This window comes from Lutra lutra, chromosome 3 (assembly GCF_902655055.1).
Source record: "Lutra lutra chromosome 3, mLutLut1.2, whole genome shotgun sequence".
NCBI classification, from domain to species: Eukaryota; Metazoa; Chordata; class Mammalia; order Carnivora; family Mustelidae; genus Lutra; species Lutra lutra.
In genome coordinates this window covers 60,017,476-60,040,473 of record NC_062280.1, presented here as the reverse complement: position 1 = coordinate 60,040,473, position 22,998 = coordinate 60,017,476, and the positions used below count along the sequence as shown (strand labels likewise).

Genomic DNA, 22,998 nt, shown 5'->3' with positions numbered 1-22,998 from the left:
TCAAAAAGACAAGGACTAACAAGTATTGGTGAGGAAGTGAGGAAAAAGAAACCTTTCTGCAGTGTTGGCAGGAATGTAAATTGTTACAGCCACTGTGGAAACAGTATGGAGTTCCTCAAAAAATTAAAAAAATAGAATTACCCTATGATCCAGTAATTCCATTACTGGATATCTACCCAAAGAAAAGGAAGACAATAATTCAAAAAGATACATGCAGTCCTATGTTTATTGTAGCACTATTTATGATAGTCAAATTATGGAAGCAACCAAAGTGTCCATCAACAGATAAATGGATAAAAAATGATGTGATATTATACACACACACACACACACACACACACACACTATTACTCAGCCATAAAAAAAAATGAGATCTTGCTATTTGCAACAACATGGATGTGCTTATATAGGGTATTATGATAAGGGAAATAAGTCAAAGAAAGACATATGATTTCACTCATATATGGAACTGAAGAAAAAAGGGACAAACAAACAAACAAAAAAAGACTCTTAAATGCAGAGAACAAACTAATCGTTGCCAGAAGGGAGATTAAGAGGTACAAACTTCTAGTTAAAAAATAATTAAGTCAGGGCATCTGGGTGACTCAGACAGTTAAGCATCTGTCTCCAGCTCAGGTCATGATCTCAGGGTCCTGGGACCGAGTCCCACGTTGGGCTCCATGTTTGGTGGTGAGTCTGCTTCTCCCTCTGCCTCTGCTGCTCCCCACCTGGCTCATGCTCTCTCTTTCTCTGTCTCTCTGTCTTTCTCTCTCTCAAATAAATGAACAAAATCTTTTAAAAAATTTTTAAATTGAAATTAAAAAAATAATTAAGTCAGAAATGAAAATACAGCATGAGGAATATAATCAATAAGATCATAATATATACTATGATGACAGATGGTAAATATACTTGTGGTAAGCACTGAGTAATGTACAGAATGGCTGCACACCTGCTATGGATATGTATAGAAATGTTGTACACCTGAGACTAATATAACACTGCATATTAATTATATTTCAAAAAATTTGGTAAAAATAAATAGCTAAATAGCTAAATAACTATTAGAGATCCTACCAAGTTACAAAAGATAGAATATAAATGGTAAATACCAATAATTAGGGGAATAAATTTTAATATACTTAACAGAGAAAATTCAGAAATTATTTTATCAACCAGCATGTATAAACGATCATCTTTTGGAAAAATCATAGATAAAATGGTTTTATTAAAGGTCTTCAAATTGGGCAACAGCTGGTGAAATAATATACTCCTTTATTACTTAATAAATCTTAACAATTAAGATTCATCTCATCAAAGAACAATGATGACCTGAATATATTCTAAATAATTTTAATATTCTTACCCATAGCAGCAATGGCTTGATTCAATTCATGATGTTCCACTGTGCCACTCTGGTCTTGATCAATAGTTATGAAGTTTTGCTTCCAAGCATTAAGAGCTGCCCAGAGTTCCTTGAATTCATTAAATCCCATTTTTCCTGTGTAATCTCTCTGATAATTTTATCAATAAAAATAAATTTTGATACCAAAGAGAATTTACTTGGCCCGAAACTGCAAATCATCGACTAAAACATTGTTAGTATGCTTCTGCAAGTTCACCAAATTCAGCATATGAATAGATTGCATAAAAATGGAAAAGTATGGAATTCAAACAGGATCTTACAAAGTATTTTTAAAATCTCCAATTTACTATGGCCATTTATAGCCAACAATTGCTTGGTTATATTCAGAAAGCAATTATTCCGTATTCTAGTATTTTCTATTTTTATTCAAGGATACATCCAACATGGCGATCATAATTCTGCAGGTTTCCAAGCTGAAGGCTATAAAACATATTTATTATTTGAATTGGAGTCTGCCCAATTTTATTTATGTAAAATTATGACAATTTCTATTTTAGAAAACAAAATGTTTAAAATTTGCCAAAAATAAACAATCACCCCTCATCAACAAACTTTAAATGTAAGGCAACCATAGTGGAAAAAAAAAAAGTCAAAAATAAAAATCACTACAACTCCAAGCTACTCACATCTAGTCAGGGGATTTGGGTACTTAGATAAGCAATGATAAAATAACTGAAAATTACTGTCACAGGGCAAAGGAGGGCTTCAGTCTTCCTAACACGAATGATAAATAGGCTTTAAGTAGAAGTCTGACATATACTGAGATCACAAAACTTGAAGGAGTTAGAGATTTGATTAAAGCTTGGGATGAAGGACTGGCCTTTGATAACATCTGAAAGGCAGATGAGGGCCAGATCATCAAAGTCCTGAATGCCACCCTTAAAGATTTAGACCAATGGAAGTCACTGAAGAATTTTAAGGAGCAGAGGGGCAATTCTAAAATTTCCATTCCAGAAACATTCACTTATATTGAACAGAGTGTAGGACAGACTATAGACTAAGGTAAGATGAGCCTAGATATAGGTAAATCATTTGCTAGTTTACTGCAATCTATTAAATTAAAAAAATGAGCTTGTGATCTGAAGCAACTCTTTCCTTTGGGGGAGAAAAAAGGCAGGAAGAAAAAAGTAAATATAAACAATATTAAAATCATGGCTTATTAGAAATATTAACACTTTGGGGCGCCTGGGTGTCTCAGTGGGTTAAAGCCTCTGCCTTCAGCTCAGGTCTTGATCCCAGCATCCTGGGATTGACCCCGTATCAGGCTCTCTGCTCAGCAGGGAGCTTGCTTCCTCCTCTCTCTCTGACTCCCTCTCTGCCTACTTGTGATCTCTGTCTGTCAAATAAATAAATAAAATCTTAAAAAAAAATTAAAAAAAAAGAAATATTAACACTTTCATATCTACAAAACCATAACTAAAGACTCACTAGGTAGAATTTAATTTTTCTAATCCTTATCACAATTGCACTGAACTGGTAAGCTAATTTACCTCAAAACCAATTGTATCAGTCCTGATAAAAGAGATATTATGTCAGCACAATTAGTTAAGCTTACAAAGTTCTTACTAGTACCTCTTTAAAAGGAGTGAATAAATAAATAAAACTCTTTAAAGTTATCTTGTTTTGCTATTTGAGAACATATTTAAATTTTGTAAATGAAAAACATTTCAGCTAAATTTTAGACCTATTAAGAAAAAATTATAAAACATTCTCCAGGTTAAAATAGCTGATTCTCTTTAAATCAATACAGTGTCAGTGTTAGAATAGTTTACAATATTTTCAGACTGACGATTCAACAGACACTCAGTGAGCATTCACGATGAGCTAGGCAGTACGATTTTGTGATTTTACATAAACATACAAAAGTACTGTAAGTCCCAATTTTATAAATGAAGAAACGGAGGCCCAAAATAATAAAGTTTCCCAAGTTCATAGAGCTAATAAGTGGAAGAGTCAGGATTGGAGCCCAGTGCTCCTTCATACAAATACTACTCAAGTGGGAAGAAGGAGGGTGGCAAAGTTTCCATGAGAAATCTCTGGATGGCATTCCAACATTTTGTCAAGCAAATGATATTTTGCTTTCAAGTTAACAGAGCACCTATCCATTACATGGGAAAATCTGAACATATGATAACAAATGGCAAACACTGAGTTTTCAAATAAGCATATCTTCAATCACAAAATAGGACTGAGTATATATGTATATAAGATGAAATATTTTTGACGAAGAATGGAGAAGAATTTTCAGGAAGGTTAATAGATTTTCACTTCCTCCAATACCCCATTAGAATGGGCAAAAAACTGTTTTCTAAAGTCATAAACCTTTGACTTTGGGATGAGAGAGAAAACAGAGGAAAAGAATTATGTAACTTAGAGAAGTAGTAGGATGGATGGAATTTAACTAGCCTAGATCTGAGAAGGTGGCTTGATGAACACCCAGTAAGGAAAGCTGAAAAGAAGCCTAGTTCCTGGAGAAGACAACATTTAAGAATTGGTATTATATGTGAAAATAGGTGTGCAGGTAGAGAGAAAAATAGAAGGACCGATTGAATATCTATGTAAGAGGCGTTAGAGCCCCAAATTCCCTCCTTGCCTCAGCTCCATGGATGCCACGTCTATTCCCACACCAGCAGAAGTCTGGGGATTTATTGTCTGGAGAATTCTTCAAACTTCAGGATACCAGGCAGATATCCAAAGCCCTAACCAATAACCAATAACCAGTCCTCCTAAGCTCAAATCCTGATACTAACATTCACCCTAACATTAACCCCAACACTAACTCCCTGGAGAGGTCTCTGAACTGCAGGACACCAGAAACATAACCTAACACTAACTCTAACCCTAACCCCAATCTTAACCACTAACTGGCAACCTACAACACCTAAACCTAACACTAACACTAATCCTGACTCCTACCCTAACCCTAACCCTAGATCTGAGAAAGCGGCTTTTGAATACACGGTCAGAAAGCTGAGAAGCAGCCTATTTCTCTGTGAGAAGACCCCAAATATTTAAGAATTGGCAGTATTTCTGAAAATGGGTATGAAGGTAGCGGTAAAGACAGAAAAACCAACTGAATATCTACTTAGGGAGCATTTAGAGCACCAAATCCCCTCTTTGTCTCAGATTCATAGATGTCTACAACATCTATTGTAACCTCAGCAAAACTCTGGGAATTCATACTTTGGAGAGGTCTCTGAACTGCAGGACATTAGAGATACACCCAAACCCCTACACCCAATCCCCTAACACCTAACCTCAAACCCAAACCCGTGGTCTAACACTAACCCTAAAGCTAACCATCTGAAGAGGTCTCTGAACTGTAGAATACCAGGCACATACCCTAACCCTAACCATGACCCTAGCTCCCTCCCTAATCTTAAACCTAGATCTGAGAAACTTGCTTCCTAAACAATCGATAAGAAAAGCTGAGAACCAGCCTACTTATCCTCGAGAAGACCCCAAACATTTAAAAATTGGCGGTATTTTCAGAAAACAAGTGTGAAGATACAGATTAAAAACAAAAGAACCAACTGAATATCTATCTAAAGAGTATTCAGAGCCCTAACTCTTCTTGCCTCAAATTGGTAGATGGCTGCCACGTCAATTCACAAGCCACCAGAAGCCTAGGGTTTTATTCTCTGGAGAGATCTGGGGACTGTAGGATACCAAGCACATACCCAAACCTCTATCCCCAACCCATAACCTTTAGCTCTTAACCTTGAACCCTAACCCTAACTCTAACATAAACCCTACCCTATGGACCTTCTGGACAGCAAAACACCAGGAACATACCTGAACACTAACTCTACCCCTGACCTTAACACTAACCCTAATCACTAACATACAACCCCTAACACCTAACTTCTAACCTAACCACAACCCTAACTCTAATACTAACCTTACCCCTCTGGAGAGATGTCTGAATTGCAGGCACCAGGCACATATCCTAACCCTAACCTTAACTCTAATCCTAGATCTAAGAAAGTAGCTTCCTGAACATAAGAGATGAAAACCTGAGAAGCAGCCTAATTATCCTGGGAAAGACCCCAAACATTTAAGAATTGATAGTATTTCTGAAAATGAGTGTGAAGGTAGTGTTATAAACAGAAGGACCAACTGAATATCTGTTTAAAGAGTATTTAGAGCCCCCATCCCCTCCTTGCCTCAGATTGGTAGACGGCTGCCATGTCAAGCAGAAGCCTGGGTTTTATTCTCTGGGGAGGTCTGTGAACAGCCATATATCCAAACCCTAATCCTAGCCTATCTAGTAAAAATAACATTTAAGTGACAGTTTATCAAAGACCAAGAACCCTGCTGAGTCTTCCCTCCTTTTTTCCTACCAGATAACCAGCCCAAAAGGAAATCCCTAAACGTACTGTTCCATAACACTGCCCCTCCAAGCCACCAGACATGAAGTCTATGGTCAATACCAAACTCAGAGCTTCTCACCTGCATTTTAGTTCATTATGTGCAACCAAGGAGCATCAGACACCTGAGAAAATCATCTAACACGAAAGACAACCAAACAAATAAACTGGAAAAAAAAATCTGGAAGAAACACAGTTGATGAAAGAAGAAAAACCCTGAAAAATACATTAACAACAAATACAAAAATACAGTTTCAGAAAGATAAGGGAACACATTACATACATGGGAAAAAAAAGAGAAGCTCTTGCACTTTAAGAACATGATAGCAGATATTAAAAAAACAAACAAACAAACGACAAGAACAACAACAACAAAATCTTCAACAACAAAACCTCCATAGAAGATTCAGAAAATAAAGTTGAGGAAATCTCCCCACAGAGGAAAACCAGAGATAGGAGACAAAAATATTAAGAAAAGTGACCCAGCCCAAATGACAGGCATTCTAGAAGGAGATAACTGAGAAAACATCACTAAAGAAAATGTCTCAGAATTAAAGTAAATGAATTCCCAGTCTGAGAATGCCCACTGAGTTCCCACACAACAAGTCCAGGCACATCACTGTGAAATTCCAAACCAGGCACAAAAAGATCTCACAAGCCTCCACAGTGAAAAAACTGACATACTGGCAGGAAACAGAAAGATAAAGTAACAGAGGATGCTAGAAATGATGGAGCAATGTCTTTAAAATTATAAATGAAAACAATCTGTAATGCAAGTTGCATACCTGGTCACTGAATTCTGTGGACAGAATGAAAGCATTTTCAGATAAAGCCTAAAAAGACTTTGTTCCCATATATTCTCTTATTAAGAAGCTGGTTAATGTTGTATTTTATTGAATTTTTAAAAAAATGACTAGAGATGAAATAGGGAGATGAACAGAGAAATAGAGAAATAGAGATAAAAAAGGGAGCTCCAACTCCAAAGAGCACGGAAAGTCCATTCTGGAATGATAGTGAAGGAATGACAGGAGTGATGGACATTGGGAAGGGTATGTGCTATGGTGAGTGGTGTGAATTGTGTTAAGACTGATGAATCACAGGGGCGCCGGCTCAGTGGGTTAAAGCCTCCGTCTTTGGCCCAAGTCATGATCCCAGGGTCCTGGGATTGAGCCCCGCATCAGGCTCTCTGCTCAGCAGGGAATCTGCTTCCCTTCCTCTCTTTCTGCCTGCCTCTCTGCCTACTTGTGATCTCTGTCAAATAAATAAATAAAATCTTCAAAAAAAAAAAAAAAAGACTGATGAATCACAGACCTGTACCCCTGAAACAAATAATAAATTTTATGTTAATTAAAAAAAATAAAGTAGGTCACAATAAAAAGTTTCAAAATGATGATTAATTTCAGAAAAAGTAAAACAGAATATAAAAGGGGAAATTAATCACACATTATCACAAGACAGAGGAAGAACATTTGAACAATAAGACAAATACTGATTACTGATATATACTAATGTATACTAATGAAATTAGTACTAATGTGTACTAATGAAATTACTACACAGCTCTACTGGAGGGAGGAGGACTGGGAAATAGTCCAATGTGAAGTATTAGGGCAAGAGTGAGTTTCAAGTTCCAAGAGAGTTAATTCTCATCTTCCATAGCAGGATATCAACTGTTAATCATTAAAACTGAAAATCTATAGTGATAAAAGCATGCTATTTTGAGATCTGGAAGCAAATTTCAAAAGGATCAGCTGCAAAAGCTGAATGAAATTTCCTATATGAGTGGTTAACACTGGGGAGATAATTATGCACAAGGAACAGTTATTTTCACAATAAGCTTTGCAGAACTATTTGACTCTTTAAATTATGTGCATATATAACTTCAATAAAAATACTTTAAAAAATATTTTAAATAAGGGGCGGGGAGAAGATCTCACGAGAATAAGCTCCATTAATTCCAGACTGTGTCAAACATTTCTGAAGTTCCTCAGCATCCACTTCACCATCCTGTCAAAAAATAATTATAATCTGATTTAATGCACAATTATATCAAATCATATTAGTATGCTAATTGGCTGTTTTAGGCTATTCAATAAATATGCATTCTTTAAAACATTATTATCAACTACAAAATTGTAGAGGTAATTATTGACAGCAAAGGCATATTATAAAACAGCACAGAAAGTAAATAATTTTTTTACAATCAACTTATATTCTATTAATGTTTAAGAACTTCAAGTATAATTTATTTTTTCTACTTCTGAGAAACACCATAATCATTCTGACCTATAATAGGTCAAAATGCCTAGTGAGAATCTTGCATCTCTACTTAAAATGGGAAAATGACCAAAGAAAAATCTCAAAAACATTCCCCTAGTAGCCCCTTTCATGGGGTGTTACTTTTAAGGGATATGAAGCCATAACTGGAAGGAGAGAATAACTTCCCCCTACTTCCCTGGCTACCCCCAGCAAAATTTTAGAGTCATCCTGCATCTTGTTGCTATTCTGATTATTTCCCAAACATTCTTGTTTGAACTTACTATGGGAAATAATTTTTTTTAACACAATCAAGAAATCACAATGGAAGTGAAACAGGTTGAATATTCCCATTATGTTTCAGTACCTCTACCTATTTTCTACAAAAATATACAGAGTAATTTACTTGAAAGCATCATAAACACTGTCACAAATGCAAAACAATAGCTCTGAGAAAGAATCAGGGAAACAAATTTAAAACACGAACTTTGAAAGAGTTTGGTTTTGTAATTGACCCAGTAAATAAAGAAAAAATGTTTACAACCAACTTCCAAGAAGTACTGTAACTACTCATATTCTAATGAGTCTTTAATAAGGAATTCCTTCTAACAAAAATTCCAGTGGTTCTAACAAGAATTTAAAAATGTAAGAAGCATTCTTTCCAATGGATCATGCACGTGCCTACACAGATTATCTAAATGTTCCTTTCTCTGCCATGCATAGTTCTGGGATTTTGCTTACAAAATTTTAATAAATTCTGAACTAAGAAAATTATACTTTAAAAAATTAGCCATATGTTTAGAATCAAAGTTACGTTAGCAATTTTTCCTCCAATGATAAAGACTTTAGAAGGAATCTTTATTTAAGCGATTACATACCTTCCTGCTGTATCAAATCATTTTTATATTTCAAGACTTTGAAACACTACACAAACACTTCTAACATGATCTAAGAAATCATCAGTAAAAAAACAAACAAACAAAACAATCAATGAAGTCCACACTGCCACTGTCCATAGTGTCTCAGTGAAATGATGGCACAGACAGCAGATCCTTGTCAATTACTGCAGGGTAAATTTTGAAAGACAATTTTTTACAAATTAGTAAAACAGAAGCGAAAGAAGGAAATGACTTTTCTCTCATTTTTAATTTAAAAATGCCTCCTCTCTTCTACTACACTAAAGATAATGTGGTCATAAATTACCTTTTTCTTTGACTTTTCTTAAGTGGAAAATTGATACTACACCTGAGAATAAAATTAATGAGAATTACTAAGCTTCATCAATTTTTTTCCTCATTTATAAAAATAATGCCTTGTGCAAACAACAGGCTCAAAATGAAAACTTTCTAGAAAAGAGCAATTTGAATTTACTAAAAACTTTAACCAATTCAATTAAAATGAAGGAAATCAATCCTATGTGGTCTGATGATAATCTCTGTTCAAATACAAGCTTCTTCTCTAACATCTCAGAGAAAAGTCCACTTAGCACACAGAGGACCTTTCTCTGGATTCTGTACACTCAAAGACATATGCGCAGTCAGGGCAGGGGGCTTGCTTCTGAGGACTTCACAAGGCATGGGGACTGTGAGTGGCACACCACCTGAACACAGGAAGTGAGATGGGATGCTCTACTCAGGACAAGAGGCAAAACAAACTATACTACAGACTATCTCCTGATGATACCATTTCTGAGACGTAGAAGGCTTAGGAAAGCAGAACTAAAATGCTGGGCTAAGCTATCTGCAATACCACTACCTGGGAGGAGCCCTGAGCTGTCATGAAATTGGATTCTGGACACAATGGAGGTGAGGAAAATCACAAAACCACTAGATAAGGAAGACTGACATGAGTACAGAGGGAGACACAAAAGAGGACAAAAAAAGGGAGGGAGGAAATAAACAAAAACTCCATGTTAAATAGGTTTAGAAACCAAAATCCCAAAATACCTTAACAAATCAACTGTTCAGAAAGACAGCCAACAAAAAGCTCATACAAGATGAAATTAATCTTACAAAGTAGACATGAGAACAAGTATGTTAAGATAGTGCAGAGAAATAAATGAACAGATATCTTCCGTTTTAGAAAGAACCATTCACTTAACAAGTATTTCTTGAGCCCCCTACTATGTTCAAGCACCACTAAATGGACTAGTATCAGTGCCCAAAAGAAACTCTTTGCTTTCACAGAGCTTACTTTTTAGTGGTGGAAGAGACAATAAATCAAAAATTGTATTTGATGGTAATAAGTGCTAAGGGGAAAAATACAGCAGAGTAAAAGTGATACGGAGTGTGTATATGGGCTCTATACGGTGGACCAACACTACTTTATACAGACAGTTAAGGAAAGCCTCACTAAGGCTGATAAAGTGAATTCACCTATAACTAAATCACTGATAGGTGGATTTACTTACAGCATAAAAAAAGTGAATTTCAAGATCTGAAGAAAGAAAGGAGCAAGCTCTGCAGATATCTAAAGGAAGAGTGTTCTAGGCCTGTGTTGTCTAATACAGTGGCCACTAGCCATATAGTTCACTGGGCACCGAAACATGGCTAGTCTCATCTGAGATGCTCTGTAAGTGTAAAATACATGCCAAATTTCCAAGATGTCATAACAACAAAATTGCAAAATACTGTTAATAACTTTTATATTGATTACATGTTGGCATATTAGTATTTTTGATATATTGGGTTAAATAAAATATATTATGAAAATCAATTTCACCTTTTCTTTTACTTTTTAAAATGTAAAGCCTCTGGTAAGAGTCTTCAAAACTACCTATGTGGCTTACGTTTGTGGCTCTTTTATTCTGTTTACTTTGGACAGTGCTATTCTAGGCAAAGACAACAAGCATAAAGACAAGAGAACGCTCTCTCAATGTTGCCATAATCTTCGCCTGTTTATCTTTAGCACTTCCTTCCTGTGCCATTATCATTCCTTGTGCGTCTATGTCCCTGACTTGGAGAGATCTTCTAAGTCAGGATCTGAGTTTCACTCATCTCTGCAACCCCAAGCCCTAGCATCAGACATAATACAAGGCAGGTTGGTTGTCTGGTAGAATGAAGACAATTATCATTGGTTCTTGGTTCAACTATAGTCATTTCTGACAGTTTGTGGACATGTCCATTTACTATTTCCAAAGGTTGAAAATATTACAACTTCTCTTTCAAGTGTCAATTAAATTTAAAAATCTAAAATCTAATTAATGAGTGAAATTCTATTTTACATGTGTTTTTTCAGGATTTTCGGGGTCTGAAGAACAACCTGACTAGCTTTTCTACGAGTTATTACCATCAGAAAGCATTCTCCTAGTATACTACTTCATACTCATATTTCATACATTTTATGAAAACATGTTATCTTAATTGACTAACTAACAAGTAATGTCTTCCTAAATTCTGTGTAGAAAATCCAAGCGATCTCTTTGGATCTCCTTATTGGAGTGTGAGCTAATGATAATGATCAACTCTATAAACCCTAGCAAAAGAGCTTTAGTGGTAGAAAACTGCATTTTCTAATTGAAGAAGACCTTTAGTTAGATCATTAACAAAAAATTAGTTGCCATTGGTTAGGTTAACTAATAGGCAGCAAGATTTTGAAATGATACCCAAGTTCAAGTCCTATTTGTTCAGTTACTAAACCTTAATCTCCAATTATTCATTTATAATAAAAAGGTACATCCATCCTGCCTACCTCTGTGTGAAAAAGGAAAAGCACTATGCACATTCAAGTTAAAGCTGTTGGTATTACTGACATTCATGTCTCATGTGTGTATGTGTATATGTGTATTTGCAAAGGTACAAATCGGAATTTCCCCTAAACAACTGATGACTGAATCATTACTGCTCAAAAAATGTCATCCAATAAAAAGGAACACTGTAGAAACCTTTAATTGGACATTTCTCATAGAACATCATTAATTATGAGACCTATCCAAAAAAACAAACAAACAAACAAACAAAAAAAAAAAACAGATGCAGAGGTGAGTTCAGTTAAACTTACCTGATTCCTTAAAGCTGGGCAAAATTCAACATATAAAATAACTATTTGGGGCGCCTGGGTGGCTCAGTGGGTTAAGCCTCTGCCTTCAGCTCAGGTCATGATCCCAGGGTCCTGGGATCAAGCCCCGAGTCGGGCTCTCTGCTCAGCAGGGAGCCTGCCTCCACCTCTCTCTCTGCCTACCTCTCTGCCTACCTGTGATTTCTGTCTGTCAAATAAATAAATAAAATCTTAAAAAATAAATAAATAAATAAAATAAAATAAAATAAATCTTCAAAATCACAAAACTGTGAAAAAAATTTTTTTTAAGATTTTATTTATTTGACAGAGATCACAAGTAGGCAGAGAGGCAGGCAGAGAGAGAGAAGGAGGAAGCAGGCTCCCCACTAAACAGAGAGCCCGATGAGGGACTCGATCCCAGGACCCTGGGATCATGACCCGAGCCGAAGGCAAAGGCTTTAACCCACTGAGTCACCCAGGCGCCCCTAAAACTGTGAAAAATTTAATGCAAATATCAAATAGTACAAAAATGCAAATTATTGTTCCCAACTGTAACATTGAAAGAGTTCAGAAGTCAAATAAAAGTCCCTAAATCTACGCCCAGTTTCTATGTTTTAACTTGTAATTTTATAAAATAAATTTATTATATAGTCACTTAGAGATAACAGACTTATTCCAGCATTACACTACTTAAGAGTTATCATGTAACAGCATTGCATTTAGTTGCAAACAATAGAAAATACTGTCAAAGAGGTTTAAACCAATAATGGTTTATTTACTTTTTTATTTCTTATTAACAGAGAATGCATTGTTTGTTTCAGGGGTACAAGTCTCTAACTCATCAGTCTTACACAACACACAGCGCTCACCACAACACATCCCCTCCCCAACGTCCATCACCCAACCTCCCCATCCCTCCCATCCCCCTCCCCTCCAGCAACCCTCAGTCTCTTATGGATTGTCTCCCTTTCTGGTTTCATCTTGTTTTGTTTTTTCCTCTCTTCCCCTATGATCCTCTGTCTTGTTTCTTAAATTCCACATATCAGTGAGATTGTATGATACTTGTCTTTTCTCTGGCTGACTTATTTCGCTTAGCACAATACCCTCTAGTTCCATCCACATCGTTGCAAATGGAAAGATTTCTTTCTTTTTGGGGGGAGAGGGGTTGCTGCATAATATTACCCCAAAGTTTATAGCAGCAACATCCACGAAACCCAAACTATGGGAAGAGCCCAGAAGTCCACTGAGAGATGAATGGATAAAGAAAATGTGGTGTGTATATATATATATATATATATATATATATATATATATATACTAATGGAATGTTAAGAGTTTATTGTTTTATACAAGAAGTCTGAGGCTAGGCAGAACAGGACTGTACGGCAACTTTACAATGCCATCCATCTCTTTACATTTTTCTACACATCCCATCCAAAGGCTGTTATCTCAAGCTTGTTGACACAAGGTACCAAGGTGGCTGTAGCACTTCCCTATCTCAAGTTCCCTTTCCAGGCAGGAAGAATCAAGGAGCAAAAAGGGCCATTACTAGTTGCCAGGAAGGCTTTTCTCGTTTAAAAAAGGAAAACATCCTAAAGAAATTGCACCTACGTCTCAGTGGCCAGTCCTGTGGCACACAGCTACCTTTACTAGATTCAAGGTGTCTGGGCTTATAGTAGGGCTTTTCCAACTTCTACCACAGAAGGGAAAAAGAGGTTGTGAATGGAATTGGGGTCACCAAAACAAAGTGTCCGCCATGTATAATAATTCTGTGTATATCCTCTATAAATAGCCAAGCATATGGGACCTAGTGAACACTCAAGTGAATGAGTAAATGAAAAATGTTATCAAAGTCCTGTGAAATTCTAACTACTCTCTAAGTTTTTCTTGGTGAATCTAAAAGAAGAGATACAGACTGTGACTAAGACTCAAGTGTGAATCTATCTCTTTTTACTACTCTGGTATTTGAACTTCTATTCTGATGTTTTCTTTACCCTTTCCTGACTGGCTTTACCATCAAGTCTCTCCCAGAACCATTCACAATTTAAGTCTCCTTTTTGATACTGTGTCCCAGCCTCCTCATGGAGATTAACATGTAGATCATGTAGATCTATTTTCCCCAATCCTCTCTGGCTCAGTCACCATGCACCACACTGTTTCCAGTCTTAGTGAAACGAACAATGTGTCAGGCATCATACCAATGGACTTCTAAAAATGAAATAATTATGACTAGACTCATCTCTGATCTCAAGATAAAAATCAGTCTAGATAAGCTTAAAATACAAATTTCATATGCATGTAAAATAACACACTAGGTAATAGGTCACATTTCTTTTAAATAGCAATCACTTTCAAAAACCGGTATTTATGCCATGTATTTAACACCTCACCTGTCCAGCAACAGCAGTGAAGTATGTCCACATGGGGTCTCCCGCTGAGGAATAACTGTCAGAATATGCTGGGTATCCACCAGGGAGCAGGTCTGGCCCTGTTCCTGGAACTGGCTGTCCCATCTGCATCTGCATTCCTGGCATCTGACCACTGAAATTTCCAAACTGTAAGAGTGAAAAAGGATAAGGTTTTTAATACAAATATTGCCTGTTACCCACTAAAGTTGGTATGAAAGAAAATATTTATGATGAGTCCACAGAAAAGCAAGAATAGAAAGTTACTAAAAGCAACCGAATTCATATTACATACGCTATTAGCTACAAAATGCTAGATGTCCTACATTAGGAGGTAACTGAGTTCATTAACACGTTATCCAACAACAAAAGAAGTGTAACACACACACAAAAAAACCTCTCTAGCCTCTGAGAACTTAATCTAACAGATGAACATGAAGCACACTTTTCAAGTGTTTACCATCAACATCACTGAAATAAAAAGCAAAAAAATACAAAAAAATTTCACCTGCAGTCAAACTAAGTAGTAGTATACTTCAGATACATACTTAGAAGAATAGATGGTAAACACAATAAAACTGTGAACTAGGCATGGGAAACTGCATAGAATGCAAACACCGTCTCCACCAGAAAATATTTTTTTTTAAAAAGCAAGACACCAATAAACAGATCAATAAAGTGATTCATTCCAACCACAGTCTTCAAAACTAATAAGAATAACAATAAGAATACCAACAAAAATAATACACAGCTAATATTTACTGAGGTTTTTTTTTTATAGCCCAGGTACTAAGTACTTTCCATCATGTGCTTTGATTTTCCAAAAATGTTATGAGGTATTAAACTACTATGTCCTTTTTGTCATTGAGAACCTGAAACTTCGAGAGGTTTACTAATTCGGTTAAGGTCAAATAACTAATAAGAAGGAGACTATGGTTTAAATGTAAATGTTCTGGGGCGCGGGGGTGGCTCAGTGGGTTAAGCCGCTGCCTTCGGCTCAGGTCATGATCTCAGGGTCCTGGGATCGAGTCCCGCATCGGGCTCTTTGCTCAGCAGGGAGCCTGCTTCCCTCTCTCCCTCTCCACCTGCTGCTTTGTCTACTTGTGATCTCTCTCTGTCAAATAAAAAAAAAAATGTTCAAATGTAAATATTCTGATGTTTGTTTCCTGCTATGGCTATGGCTTCTCTCTACTTTTTTAATTTTGGAACTTGGTATACATTTTAATACCTTAGGCATTTTACTGAGCATTTTTATGAGTCTGGAAGAGAAAGAAACAACAAGATTGTTTGTTATTTCATACTGAACAAAAATCTTGACCTGCATCCTTGAAAGATGAATAGAGATTGTCAGAAGGCAAAAAAGAAAAAGTTTATTCTAAAGTGGGGGGAGGGAAGGAATCATAAGATCGGATACTACCAGCAGTTTGAAGAGCTGAGCAGCTGGATGTGTAAGGGTAAATGTATGGAGGAAGTGCTGGAGCTCCAGAAGATGCCTTTCAAACTCCAGGAAACGCACAACTAGATTATGAAACAGTGAAGTACAAGTAAACAGTAAACGTTAAAACAATATGATGGATTAAAAACAAGCAAACAAAAAAAGATGAGATTTTTAAAAAGTTGCTTCTTTTAAAAGAAGAAAAAAGACCATTAAAAGATACCCAATAAAGCAATTTCAGGAATTAAAAAAAAAAAGAGTATATAACCACAAATTACAACTTCCAACTCTCAAAGGAGGCTAAGGATAAAAAGTTATGTAAGGAAGAATAACCTAATGCTTCCTACCTCCCAAAAAAGTCTAGAACAGATTGCCCTTGGTAGAAGAGTAAACATTGGGAGAAATCTGGCACACCTTAATTTATTCACAAGCAACTTAAAGGACAGAAAACAAGAAGTGGCCAAAAATTCTGAAAGAGGACGTCCAGCAAAACTGAGGAAGGTGGGGGTCGACCACAAAATATTACTGCAACAAGAAAAGGGCGCTTTAGTTCCTCCAATCCGGGAAGAAACTTTCCAAAACCACAGCACATCCCCGCCTCACAAAGACTCGACTAAGGCGCCCCCAGGGACCAGAAGACCTGTGACTCCCTGCTCTGCCCTGGCCACAGGCTCCAATGCCGCGAGGTGTCTCAACCCCGCGAAGTACGACAGACCCATCAAACCAAGCGGAGGCAGGGGGCGGACCCCGTACGCTGGCACCGCCCGCAGGGGCGCCCCACCCCGCGAGGGCGGAGGCGGCGGAGGAGATGTACGACTCACCGCTCCTCCGTATCCCGGGTAGGCCATTACGAGCCAAGCAAGCGTGCCTCGTCACCCTTCTAGTCAGAGTCCGCCCTACTGGGAGAAAGGCGAAGCTGCAGGTGCAAGGCAGACGCAAAAGCAGGGGAGGCTGAAAGACGCGCTGGCGGTGCGGTTTACTTCCCTGAGACTGCCCCTTCCCGGAGTCTAATCCCACCCATCTCATCTCTGATTGGCTTCACGCACCCAGCCCCCTTCTGTTCGGCTCCTATTGGCTCGCTCAGGTCTCGCGCTCTCTCCTCACTAAACTGCAGAAGTCTTTGCTCCAGTAACTTTCACTCTTTTCGGCTAGGTTCTCCAGGCTCCGGTGTTTTTTTTTTTCCCGAGAACTCCCAAACCCGCCAGTTCATGACTTCTTTTAGTCTATTCCTCCACTCTTTTGAGCTGGACTTCCAAGTCTGCATCTGTGAATTTCAAAACTTTCAATTACTCACGTTTATTTTTGCGTCGTGTTGATGTCAGATCACCAAAACTTTGAAACCTCTCTGCCCCAAGGGGAGTGCTTCTGAGCTAAAACCCACTTGATGCGAAATTTTACCAAAAGGTTATTTGTAGTTTGTTTGGTGGGTAAATGGCGAATCGGGTTGCCAGATTTAGCAAATAAAAATACAGGATGTCTGGTTAATTTAATTTTCAAATAAACAGTGATTTTTTAAAATATATGTATGTCCCAAATATCACACGAGACATACAGTAAAAAATTATTCACTGTTTATATGTTAATATACAGGGTAGCCTGTATATTTTCTGACAACTCTACCGATGACCCAACCTTTGTACAAACTCTTAGGATGTCCTTCGTAATTATATCCACCGAAGGGAACAGCTTGGTTTTTATCACTTGGTGAAAAGTTAAACAGTTACTTTAATTTATTCGGTAAGAGTAATTGACAGTTCTGCTTTTCTCTGGAACTCAGATGAATTTTGTAGCTCTGGCTTTAAAAGGACACGATGCACGTATACACCCACCAAACGGCTTTAGTAGCTTTAGCTTAAAAACAAAGAAAAAGACGAGGATGATATTATCTCTGAAGAATGTGACAACCCCTAAAATGTTTTTTAAAAAATAAGAATGTGGGGGGAAAAAAGTGTAGGATGTGGGGGTAAAAAAGCGTTAGCTGTCTATTAGCAGAGGAAAACCACCTTGCAAAGCTGAGTAATAATTGCCCAGCTACACTACTGAGAAGGAACCTTGTGAAACTTAATTTTATCAGGAAGAGGCAGAGAAAAAGGAAGATTGCTAATGTGCAAACCACTCTTGAGAAAGTGTGTTAGTTCCTGAAACACAATAAGAAATAATTTACACAATAAGTTTTGATTATTGGACTAAATGGAGGGAGATCATACTTGGTAAGAGGAAAAATGTGACTGTTAAAGCATCAAGTGATAATTTACTACAGAGCAAAACAAACTGTTGCAAGGTTTTATTCTAATTGATTAACTACATATTCAAAGAAATGATCAGAAAGGATAGAGTGTTTTACATTTATAATGTTAGTTTAAATCTGTGGTTAGAAATTTTGTGCATTTTTTTTCATCTTTATAATCTTAGTTTGTATTGTGTTTGTGTATGTTGGGGTCAAGTCGCCATGGGTTTCTTGCATTTCTACACATGTAGTTTCAAAGATAGGGATATTTCCCTCAAGGGCAGAGAAATTTGTTGCAGGATAACAAAGATAATCTGTCCCTCCAGGACAAAGTATAGGTTGGTTTGCTAGCATGACATTTCTAAACTTGGACTTGTCCATTATTCTGATCCAAACCCTGGCTGCTTGTGCAGCTCCTGCATCGCAGCTCCAGTTCACACTGACAGCCTTGGGAGCAAGAAGAATTTATGAGTCTGAAGCTCACGCTGCCTGTGGTGCTATGAGTAATAAAACCCTTTGTCTCTGACAGAAGAATCTCATGCATCTGTCAACTTCTAAGAAACTGTGGCAGACTACTTGTTAGCTTACAAGTGGGATAAAATATCAGATCCTTCCCAGTTCTTGGCAGTGTATCTCTTTCTTAGAAAAAGAGCTGCCTAGGGAAACTCCTACTGAAGGACAGAATTCATTTCCAAAATATGCCACTTTGGCATAGGCTTATTTTGAATTGAAAACAATTGAGAAGAAGCAGATAAAAGAAAATCTCTCTGCTCTCCCTGTATTTGTCTAAAAGCACCACAGAAATTTATAAAAGTGTCCTTCTCCTCCCTCCCTACCAGGAAGAACAAAGATGATTCCTCCAGACAACTTTAGACCCTTATCAATGGAGAAGATGCATACTGAAATCTGCATTACAAATCTTACACTTGTTCACACTGCTTTTCCGGGTTCCTCCCCACAGTTAGCCTCCCCTCACTCTTCTTCCTTTTCTTTTTAGCTGAAGATGGTATCTAAGCTAGAATCACCTCTGAAAGTTACTCAGTTTTCCCTGGGTATTTCCCATGTATATATACATGAGGATACATGTCAATAAACATCTGGGTTTATTCTCTTGTTAATCTATTTTTTATTAGAAGGGTCTCAGCCAAGAACTCAGAAAGGTAAAGGAAGAATTGCTTTACCTCTTATAAAGTACTATGTACGATGTACCACAAGCTCCAAAGAGGTCTTTCGACACACCATCTGCAGCATCTTTCTCTAAACTTCGTATTTCAAATTATAAATGTTCTAGTATAGGAATTTAAAAATTCACTTGAGCCCACACAGATTTTTTTTTAAAGTAATAGTAATGAAAATTTGGCTCATGGTTCAGTTAGTAGTGTATGACCAGTGTCATTTTATGAAAATGTAATGTATAAAATCCAATTTGAAATTATGCGTTTTTATTTCAGAAAACACTCCACTATTTCATAAAAATAGTTACTTATAGAGTGAACGCTGTGTGACAGGCCCTGTGTGCTATGAGGGGCCGTTCCTCAAAACAACTTCATTGGGTATATACTCTTGAGTATCACCATTTCACACATGTGGAATGGTGGAGAATGGTGTTATCACTTACCCCCAGGTAAGTGGCTTGGCTGCGGAATGTAGTCTCTTTAACAGTGCATTTCCCCCTCCCTGCCCACTCCCAACCATAGCATTTCCAAACATAGTAAAAATTATTTACACTATAGAAGGAAATGGTTTAAAGGGCAGAAAAACGGCATATCAAAAACTAGACAAATAGAAAGAAAATGCATTGTTTTGACTAAAATTAGCCAATTACTTTACTTCTCTTACACAGGATACATGTTTTCTGATGCATGTTAAGCTTTCATGATTATGTCTACCTATGGTATTTCTTCCAAATCTGGGTGAACTTTGGTCTTACCATAAATTTAGATATTTAATTAACCAGTACATTTTCTAGTACACTATAAACACTGAGTTATTTAGGTTTTCCTTTCCTATCTGTTGCTACCTCAATTGCTTTCCCCTCTATAGAATGGGGGTTGGGGAGGTGCCTGGGTGGCTCATTGGGTTAAGCCTCTGTCAGGGTCTTGGGATCGAGCCCTGCATCGGGCTCTCTGCTTAGCAGGGAGCCTTCTTCCTGCGCTCTCTCTCTGCCTACTTGTGATCTGTCTCTGTCAAATAAATAAATAAAATCTTTAAAAAAAAAGTGGTTAAAAAAAAGAATGGGGGCTCGGGGGGTGTGGGGAATGGGAGAGACAAGGACATGAGAGTTAGTAAAATTTTACTGCTCCTCAGCAAACTTCAGTTCCAGAGCTGGAGGGTACTTCTCTCAAAGAAATTATTTATATGCTAAATACTAAAACAAGACATACCAGCTAATGAAAAACAACACTGGGACACCTGGGTGGCTCAGTCAGTTAAGAGTCTGCCTCTAGCTCAGTTCATGACCCCAGGGTCCTGGTATATCAGGCTCTCTGCTTAGTGGAGCCTGCTTCTCCCTCTCCCTCTGCCACTCCTGCTGCTTGTGCACGCACTCTGTCAAATAAATAGATAAAATCTTCAAAAAAAAAAAAAAAGAAGAAAGAAAGAAAAGAAAAAGAAAAACAACATTAATGGAGCTTATTTTATTTTTTACAATTTTTAAAAAAGATTTTATTTGTTTATTTGAGAGAGTGTGTGAGAGAGAGAGCATGAGCTAGGGGAGAGACAGATGGAGAGGCAGACTCCCTGCTGAACAGGGAGCCCCAATGTGGGTCTCCATCCCAGGACCCTGGAATCATGACCTGGGACAAAGGTAGTTGCTTAACCCACTGACCCACCCAGGTGCCCCATGGAGCTTATTTTATATCATTAAGAAATTTCACTTAGACTGATTCATTAATTAAAAGAAATTTTAATGAACATCTATAATGTAGCCCTAGTTTATATGAGAAAAAAATACACCAAGGTTGGGGGAAATTTTTTGCTTTTCTGGACCTCACATTCTAGCAAGGAGAACAAACAACAATAAGTAAAGACAATGAATAAAGTAGACGGTATGTTAGGAGATGAAAAATGCTATAAAACAAAAGGAAAATGTAAACGGAGATGAGGGGAGTAAGGTGATGATGTGGGAAATAAAAGGAGAAGAAAAATTATTAAATTCCCTTACTACTTACAGCCCATTGATAAGTCCTTGAAACAGGCAGAGTGACATTCCTCTGGGACTCAGCTGCCTGGATGTTGACACACTACTAAGGGCAAAAACCAATCTTAGCCCAACCTCCAGGATCCTGTAAGTCTACTTTAACATATAAAAATTCCTTTGGAGGAGCGCCTGGGTGGCTCAGTGGGTTAGGCCGCTGCCTTCAGCTCAGGTCATGATCTCGGGGTCCTGGGATCGAGTCCCGCGTCGGGCTCTCTGCTCAGCGGGGAGCCTGCTTCCCTCTCTCTCTCTCTCTGCCTGCCTCTCCGTCTACTTGTGATCTCTCTCTGTCAAATAAATTTAAAAAAAAAAAAAACTCCTTTGGAAACCTCCTTTATCTCTAACCACCCCCTGCCCCCAAGATACATGTTAGCAGTCATCCCCAATCACACGACCCACCAATATATATCTCATATATAACTCTCTCATAACTAAGGTTTTGTTAGACAGTAATAAATGACCTTTTCCCAACAACAGCTAACCCCCTCAAGGTCCTGGAAACCTTGTTTCCAAAATTCCTTAGAAGCTGACGCTATCCCTAACCCCCTCCCAACTTCAAAGTATATAATGGGCCACTCCTCATGACCCCAGTGCAGCTCTTTCTGCCCACAGGTCCTGTCCCCGTGCTTTAATAAAACCACCTTTTTGCACTAAAGACATCTCAAGAATTCTTTTTTGGCCTTTGGATCTGACCTCATCAACATTCAAAAACTACATCATTGGGAGACCACAGGGGGACCCCTCTCCCTTTAGAGAGCTTTCTTTCTTTTACGTAATAAACTTAAATATAATATGTAATATAAAATATAATACATAAATATAATAATTCACTTAATAAACTATCACTGTGCCCTTTTGTGTCCATGAGCATCATTCTTTGACTCTGTGAGCCAAGAACCCTGCAAGCCTGGAACAGTGACAGAATAGGTTGCAGTTTGAAATGAGATGCTCAAGATAGCCTCATTAAGAAGGGGAGGGTATACTGCTCAAAAACAAAGAAGGTGATGTTTCACCAAAGACTTGGAATGAGTAGGTTAGATGTGTAGTTACCTGTAGTAAGAATGTTCCAGGCAGAAGCAGAAGGCAGAAGCCTCCTGACCTATTTAGAGAACATCAAGAAGGCTGGTAAGTCTGGCATGGATTGAGCCAGAGCGAAAATCTGAGAGCGGTTACAGGGGTCACTGGGGCAGATCACCCTGGGCCTTTACTGGCCATCGTAAAGACTTTATACTCTGCGTGAGATTAGAAGCCACTGAGGAATTGGAGCTTTAGCAGGATTTAATGTGACTTAATTTGTAAGAGATCTCTCTTTCATCTGTGTTGTCAATAGACTGAAGGGGGGTTTGCATAGAAGGAAGGAGACCAGATAGCAATCTGTTGGTAATTTAGAGATGGTGGTGTTCACCGGGGGTGCAGCAGTTGAGATGGTAAGAAGTGGTGAAATTGTTTTCTGTTTTTAAGAGATAGCCCTCAGGATTTACTGATGGCTATCAGATTGGCTTTTCGGTGACATGGTGACAAATACTCTCTCCCTGGCCAAACTCTAGCCAGGTTCTTCTGAGCCCCCTTCTTGACTAGGCTTTAATCCTGGCCTATAAAGAATTGAACAAACACTAACATATTTTGACAGCTCAAGGCTGCATCCCTAGGATGACTCTAGTCCCTTTTAAAGCACTTACCTGAGAGA

At 37.8% G+C, this 22,998-nt stretch overlaps 1 protein-coding gene across 5 annotated transcripts in view; it reads right to left on the bottom strand.

Annotated features, from left to right (window-relative positions):
• GCA (grancalcin) overlaps positions 1-22,998 on the bottom strand; it is a 48,856-nt gene that overhangs the window by 8,625 nt on the left and 17,233 nt on the right. For 3 of the 5 annotated variants that reach the window (XM_047721930.1, XM_047721929.1, XM_047721931.1), the window contains 4 exons: positions 14,439-14,603; positions 7,734-7,803; positions 1,803-1,846; positions 1,367-1,514 (listed from right to left, as the gene is read on the bottom strand). In XM_047721930.1, the coding sequence (XP_047577886.1) occupies positions 1,367-1,514; positions 1,803-1,846; positions 7,734-7,803; positions 14,439-14,603 (427 nt within the window). Of the gene's footprint in view, positions 1-1,366; positions 1,515-1,802; positions 1,847-7,733; positions 7,804-14,438; positions 14,604-16,709; positions 16,894-20,135; positions 20,277-22,998 lie in introns of those variants that run through there. The other 2 variants (XM_047721932.1, XM_047721928.1) reach the window with 2 other exon arrangements.